This window comes from Tachysurus fulvidraco, chromosome 11 (assembly GCF_022655615.1).
Source record: "Tachysurus fulvidraco isolate hzauxx_2018 chromosome 11, HZAU_PFXX_2.0, whole genome shotgun sequence".
In the NCBI taxonomy this organism is placed as follows: domain Eukaryota; kingdom Metazoa; phylum Chordata; class Actinopteri; order Siluriformes; family Bagridae; genus Tachysurus; species Tachysurus fulvidraco.
This window is the reverse complement of record NC_062528.1, coordinates 14766851-14774779: the sequence shown is the minus strand read 5'-3', so window position 1 is coordinate 14774779 and position 7929 is coordinate 14766851. Positions and strand designations below refer to the sequence as shown.

At 38.0% G+C, this 7929-nt stretch overlaps 1 protein-coding gene across 2 annotated transcripts in view; it reads right to left on the bottom strand.

Moving 5' to 3' along the window:
- Positions 1-1015: 1015 nt before the first annotated feature.
- arhgap35a (Rho GTPase activating protein 35a) overlaps positions 1016-7929 on the bottom strand; it is a 65217-nt gene continuing 58303 nt past the window's right edge. For both annotated transcript variants that reach the window (XM_027147923.2, XM_027147924.2), the window contains 2 exons: positions 5087-5192; positions 1016-4180 (listed from right to left, as the gene is read on the bottom strand). In XM_027147923.2, coding sequence (XP_027003724.1) covers positions 3754-4180; positions 5087-5192 — 533 coding nt within the window. In that variant the 3' untranslated portion in view covers positions 1016-3753. The remainder of the gene's footprint in view (positions 4181-5086; positions 5193-7929) is intronic.

Sequence of the window (7929 nt, the reverse complement as noted above, 5' to 3'; positions counted from 1 at the left end):
AATGATCAATTTGTTTCAAATGGTATAAAACATATTTTACTGTTCAACCAAACAAGTGCTGAATGAGTGTTTTCTTAAAGGATTATTCCAGTTGCCCTGCGATGGGTTGGCACTCTGTCCAGGGTGTATCCTGCCTTGATGCCCAATGACGCCTGAGATAGGCACAGGCTCCCAGTGACCCGAGAAGTTCGGATAAGCGGTAGAAAATGAATGAATGGATTATTCCAGTGATTTCCAACCAAATCTCAGCCTGCTGTATCTGTAGGCTGTGTAATTACCACAGACAACAATCCTGACACCATTTTCTGTACTGTGAAAATAAAAGGAAAACCTGTTTACTCAAAACTCACTAAGGGCAATTATTTAGTCAGTAAGTATCGATCAATAATCTATTTCAGCTATTGACAGTTAATCTTTTCAGCGACATGATTACTTGCTCACAACAAACAACCTTAATTATACATTTACTCGAGTACCTCAGGAATTACACTATTGTGCTGAAATATTACACATTTCAATCACATAAACTGGAAAAAAAATGAGCACTATTTATCCAGATTGAGTAAGCACAGCATAAAGCTTTTAAAATCATTTAATCTGAAACGAACAAGAACCGAGTAAGCCCATTACATTTGAAAGCTTTGTTTGATTCATTGAATAATTCAACTGATCTCAAATTAAAACACAGAAGCACAAAATAAATAAGTGAAATTCAGTCAATTGAGATTAGCTGGAATAGCACTGGAATATTCCTTGAATATTCCAATCTTTTGCTGTTTGTTATGGTGAAAAATATGCAAAGAGAGTGTGATCATTTTCTTCTATATTTTAAACTTAAGTACTGCATAAAGATTCAATATAATCCATATGACATTTAAACATTTTTCACATACTGTGAAGCTTTCGAATATCTTATTAGAATTTAGACTATTAGATAGATAGATAGATAGATAGATAGATAGATAGAGAATATTTTAAAACATCTAAGAGCAGATTTGATGTAAGAGACAAGAAACATATTACAAGATTGTTTTATTAACTATAATACAGCTCACATAAGGCCTTACAGTTTGTACACCATTCCCACTGAGACAAATGACCATAGCAAATAAAGTCATGATTTTTGTTTCTTCTCAGTTTACTTCATGATTTTTTTTCTTTTTTTTTTTTCCTTTTTGTTCATTTAATGTTGTTTTTTTCTCCATTAAATACGAAGAGGTGAAGGTCCCAACCCCCAGACTTGGAGTTGAATCATGCACTACATCATATGGCCTTTACACCATTCACAAAATTGTTAAAAATGGTCTTTTTTTAATTATTAAAATAAAACATAAAAAGAAACCTTTTTTTTCTATCACCATTGACTACAGGGCAAAGTGTTAGACCCCCTAACATACAAATAAACAACCATGTTGAATATAGCTTTGTCTGCATCTTGTTTAACTTAATTGGTCACCACTGTTGCAAAAAAAAAAAATGCAGCCACATAAGATTGCTGAAACATCACATTTTAATTCCCATTTGATGCCCTTCCTCGTCTCTCACCCTTTTTGCTCTTTGGCTGCTAAGGATAAACTTTGTATTATGACGCTAATGTATGATTTTCACAGAGAAAGTGGCAAGACAGCAATCAACTGCAAAGTACCAGGAGAGTTTGGATCTTTCTACCTATTTTCCCAAAAAATACCATGTTAACTGAAAAGAAGACAAATAGCTGAGGTGCAAGTCGTGCTATAAGAGTGGGCAGAAATCATGTTGAGTTTTCAAACAGCCGATCAGTCGCTTAATGTGATGCTGACTGGCAGGGCGAATGTACTGAGCAGTTCAGGTCAGATTCATTACAGACCTACAAATTCCAATTAAAATATCTACTTTTATTGTCCTAAAAATTCCTGTTTAGTTCCAAAACTCAGTCTGTTGAGTACATCAGCATAATGATTTTTATAGAATTTACATCAGGCACGACAGAAAATTTTGTGAAGTGGACAATTAGAAATAATTGATGGTTAATGAGCCATTATCACTGCAGTGACCTGAGAATACACAGTAGAACATGAAGCGGTGAAAAGTATTGTTGAGGAACGCAGGTTCTTAAAGATATCTCTGTGATGTTGTGTGAAGCTCTTCTCTGATGGGATAGGGAAAAAAAAGATGGGGAATGGACTCTGTCTAAGGTAGATAGAAAAACTGCAGGTTGCCTCAGTCTGAGGTGCAGTACCTTGTTGGCACAGGAGATGGCAGTAGCACACCCAAGTATGAGCACAAAGATGAAATCTGAAAGAAAGAATATAAAACCAAACCACTGAGGGTCTTTCCCTTTAAGTCTCTCTCTTCCTTACTACTCTCCTTCAGACACAAAACATTTCTGACTGAGCAAAAGTCGATTTAAAATCTTTTTGGAAGTTTCTTAAAAGGAATAGTGCAGCAGAGTTTGGAATGAGTGATGCAAGTATGTTTTAGACAAAGCAGCTTTCCTTTCAATGGTAACACACAGACAACCAAAATCACCACCTTTATACTTTTAAACGTTCACATCTCTTTCATACTCTCCGTCAAAACCAATCTACTGGACACACTTTTGAAAGCTGCCAAAATCTCACTGTGATATTTCACAAGCATAAAGTGTACATTCAGGCAGGTATGCACATGACCGCATAATCGCACAGACACATTAATGTTTCAGCTCACTACTGCATTATCTTTCCACATCAGTTCTAATGAAGAATCTCACTGAGATCCGTTATCGAAGTGGAGCACAAACTGAACCCTGACTGACGCATCAAGAAAACACACTCCAGATCAAGAAACACAGTTTCTTTTTTTTTCTTTTTTCTTCCAGAACATAAACAAAAACTGGTCTCCTAACATGTTCTTGAGATTCTGGTTCATTGCAAAGGCAAAGAGATGCTAAGAAGACTTCAAATCTCAGATTGCTATGCAAAAAAAAAAAGTACCAAAGTTTACTGTAGTCCACTGCCAATGAAATCAGATCCAGTTTATCAAGTTCTTGTTCAGACTTTTCTTTAACCATGTTCCTCTTTAAATGAGACTCGTTCAGACAGAAAAAAAGAGGAATGTGGTTGACAGAGTTGTTGTGTTTTCAGTTGCTGGAATAAGTCTTTAAAATGTGATGATAGTGGCTGAAAGGTGAAAAAATGCTGAGAATGCTAAGAATGGCTTCCTGCCAGATTTAGCTTTCTTCCTATTGGTGGTGACAGGACAAGGGCCTGAGAGGTTAGGTAGAGCAGATAATCGACTGTGTGGAGATTTTAGTTCAGATTTCTATCTTTTCCCCCCACATATCAATTGCTTCTACTCAGAAACCTCTCCGGTAAATCAGTATGGGTCAGGTACCACAGGCTTCAGCCACACACTCCTCTTATGTCTGTGCTGTGCTGACCCATGCTCTCAGACCTATTTTGTGTATATAAGGTAAAAACGTGTGTATGATTCTCATTTATATTATGAAGAGAAATTAGTTGAGTGCAGTGATCTATAAATGAGGAAGATGAGCGTCACCGGAGAGTCTCACAGCTGAAGTGGCTTGACCTTCTCGCCATGTCTAACACTCTCTATCTTCCCTCTTTGCATTCTTTATCACTTGCAGGCACATTTCCTCAAATCTCATTCATTTTTTCTAAAAATCAATTTCCATTTATGTAATCTCTGTAAATGCTACTTTTCAACTCAACTCTTTCCCAATTTTCAGAACTTCTTGGTTATGTTCGTTCTCTTTCTACATCCCTCTCTGCTTCACAGTGTGTGTTGTTCTGTCGGTGCGTGGTGCGGGTGCATTGGAGGCAGTAGACTCTGGATAGGTGATTGGGGAGTAGGGGGAGGAGAATGGGGTGGGGATTGCTGAGACAGGCTGAAGGGCGTGGCTACGTGTTGGGCCGGGCTAAAACAGGATGAATAGGCGGAGCCGGACACGGATGAAGTGGAGGACAGGGTAGCAGTGGGGGATCCTGGGAGCGCAGACAGGCTGCTCGGGTTGTCAATCAGGGGCTGATTGTAGAAAAAGAAAGCACACTGGTAGATGAAGGTCTCGATGATTGTCTGGTAAGTGCGCGTTGCTGTCAGCGCATCCATGGTGGTGAAATCAGGCCTCATCAGTGTGGGCCAAAAACAGATGGATAGATTATCACTGGTCATCAGATTCGCACGGCTGTTCTGGCTCACCCTGAGACAGAGAAAAACAAAAAGACTTACAAGGAATGTAATTGAAAACAAACAATCTATAAAAATAATCTTTAAATTATAGCATGGAAATCTTTTAGGCTGACAAAATTCTTTTGAAACTGACAGAGATCCCAGAACGCATTTGAATATTAGTCTCTCTTCACTAAGCACTTAAACAAGCATTAAGATTTAAATAAAATACTTGTACCTTCTTCTTTTACTCATGCATTAACTCTTATGTAGCAAGGTTTTAGCCTTAAGGTATTCTTAGTTCATAAAAGATTTGTACTACTGTGAGGATATTTTCAATTTCACTGCAAAGTCACTTTTGATAAGAGTGCTTATCTTCTTAATGCTAGAAATTTGAATGTAACATTTGCCTGTATTTCCATATAGTCACATTTCATAAGGTGAAACCGATTAAGGTGAAAGGTAAAAAGAGTGCGAAAAAATATTTTCAATTTTACCAAAATTAACGTTTTATGGTTTCTTTCTCTCAGACCGTTATTTATTGATGTATATGCCCACTATACATGTTATAACTATAGACACTATACAGCCAAAATAATAATACACTACAATCTGACAGAAAGTTACTTGATATTCATTGACAGGAAAACAATGAAAAAATAGGAAAACTGGTACATCATTTAAAAAAATATTATAAATATAAAAAAGTATGACACTTCTTTGCCTAGGATAAAGTGAAAAAGCAAGATGGACGAATTAATGACCTAAAACAATAAAAAATTAAATCTTAAATAATTCTGTGCCACCAAATATGAAGGATAATCTAGAATTTGAACTGTGAAAGGTTTACTAAATACTTCTAAAGCTCTGCAATTTAATCCTCTGTGGAATGAGAAAAACAGGGTTGTGTGTGAAGCTGCAAAGTAATAAGTCTCACTTGTTCAGGTGGCTGATGACGTATTTGAAGACTTCGTAGTTTTCTCGGGGGAACCTGCGCAGCACGTCCTTCATGGCGAGGAACCGCTGGTCTCGATCATTGATCTCTGTGGGAGGCAAGACACAGATGAAAATGAGACACACAGACAAAGTGACACAAAAATAAGACACCCATCCAGATACAGCCTCTTGGCACATCAACACAAGTAATGACTCGGGCAAGCAGCCGAAGGTGAAGGAGAAAAGAGAAGGCAGACAAACAGAAAACAGCATGATAAAGTTCATCCTGCAAAAAGACTTACATACACGCTCAAAGAAATATACCTCCAAACATTTTAATGTAAAATTCTGGATTTTATAGTTAGAAATAAAATTACCAGTTTAGATTTGAAATTTTATGTGGTCACATGTCTAACATTTATGCGTACACAAATTAAAATTGATCTTCTATTTTAATTACTACATAAAAATAAATGTAGATTGCAGCATAATTTCAACCTTAAGGGTTAAATATTGCCAAAGCAAACAGCAGTAGTGCGACACAGAAAGTAACTATTGTTCATAAAAAGGTACTTGGCAGATTTTTTTTTTCTCTTGATTTACCCAAAATAATGTTGTATTAACTAAACCAGCCACTATCCAATCAGTGAACAATTCAAACAGCAGCACACAGAACAGTGGGAAATATAAAATCCAACATTGGGCAGTTCTTTGAGCTGAAATGCCTCGTTGATTAAGTCAGAAGAGAATGGCCAGACTGGTTTAAACTGACAGGAAGTCTACGATAACTCCAACAACCACTCAACAGTACAACAGTAAAAGAAGAAAAGCATCCGAAACTTAAGAAGGATGAGTTACAACTGCAGGAGACCATGTCAGTTTTCACATTCACTCGAGCTACATTGACTTAATAAAACTGTAAAACGTCAATCAGTGATATTAGATGGAAGCACATTCTGTCCAAACTCCAGATGCTGCTGTGTGTGAAATCCCCAGATATTTCCGAAATAGTCAAACCAAACCAGTCTTTAACTGACCACCATGTCATGTTCAGACTCACTGAGATCACATTTTTTCCTCAGTAAAGATGTTTGATCTTGATGTCTTGACTTGTATCTGCATGATATTATGCATTGGTTTTGCTGAATCAGTAAGGGTCGATAGCATAGTATTCATATTTAAGAGGCCTGTGACTATATTTAATTACTGCAAAGGCTATCCTATAATGTTGTAAAAGCTACCTAATGCACTACAGGTTCAATAAAAAGCAGTAGAGAGAACTGCTCCAGTAAGTGATGGCTGGAAATCTATAAATCCATCTAATTCGATGTAACATCAATTTTGATACAATGCTTGTTTGTTTTTAATATTTAATTTAAATAAATTTAAAATGAAGTATGCCACAAATGACATCCATTTATTCATAGACCTACATTGTGTATATTAGCAAATATTTAATATTGTGTTAGACAACCACAAGCAGTCCATATTACACTCATTTTAATATGGTTAAATAAAATCAATAAAATACGATTTACCCGTATTAAAACATTAACAGTTTTCTGCCTTAACCCACACACACACGCGCGCATACATATGAGTCATTTTCAAACAGGCGAATTTGTTCTGCCAGCCCTGATACACACCCGAATGAAAGGTCATGAGCAAATATTCAGCTCTAGCACTAAGAAAGGGTGGGTCCTTCTAGAACTGCATATGGTGCCTGACTTCCCATCACTGTCATCAGGGGAGACAGAGAGATGCTTACAGGATGAGGCAAAAAACAAACAGCGCGCACACACACACGCATACGCACACACGTGCGTCCCCTGGGTGCAAGAACGATGGATGCACTGAGTCAGATCGGCTTACATCAGCCCTCAGAGAGCTCTGTATCAAAACACGTGACCACTATGGCAGATGTGCTGCTCCTGAGTATCAAACACAGACACACAGACTGATGTCAGTTTAACACTCCACTATTCCTCACACAGACACACACCCTCACACATCCACTGATGCACAATTTAATATAGTAACACCAGCGTAAACATTCCCAGCATTGCTGTGATTTCATCTTCAAAAGATATTAACAGTCTGTAATCAATCGGAATCAGATCACAACAGACAAACTTCACTGTACACTCGTCTGCCGAGGCAATTCATCTATGTTTAACGCAATATGTCAAACTCCCCATCTTGAACTCCCTGAGATAGCTTATCCGTTATTCATGGCCAAAGGTATTGAGTAAAAGCTGGTACAATGCAGACATTTTAGACATCTAGCTTCACAGCCGCTGACACTGAACAAGCCTGCTGCATTGTTGCCATGACGCTCAGTGACAGACGGGCCAGCCTGGAGCTCCACCCACCACCTGCAGGGAGTGACTCTGCAATCACGTAACCTGCCGTCTGTCCTTTTCCCCTCAGTCTCTCTCATCATCCCCCCAACAACATTTCAAGAACACTACAATCACTATGTGTACGCTTTTTCTAGAGTGTTCTATGCTTGATAAGTGCATATTTCCCCTCACTGTCTCCTGCTGAGTGTTGGGAGTAATAAATGTCTTAAAAGGCAGAAGGGCTGCATTTATGGTTTCAGCTCGACTAGCTTCTATTACGTTAACATATACTAAGACATCCTTGACAGCCTAAGAGTACTGCATGTAAAAAATGCACTTAAAGCCGGTCACACTGCTTGGGCTTGCTCTCAGTCTTCTACTTGGCAGAATGACATCGTGCTGGAGTGTTTCTCCAAAGGACTGAAGTGCTTAAAAGTGTTTCGGTAACATGCTCAAATGTTCCCAAGTAGCAGGCTAACTACAGGCATAAGCTGCAGTTTCA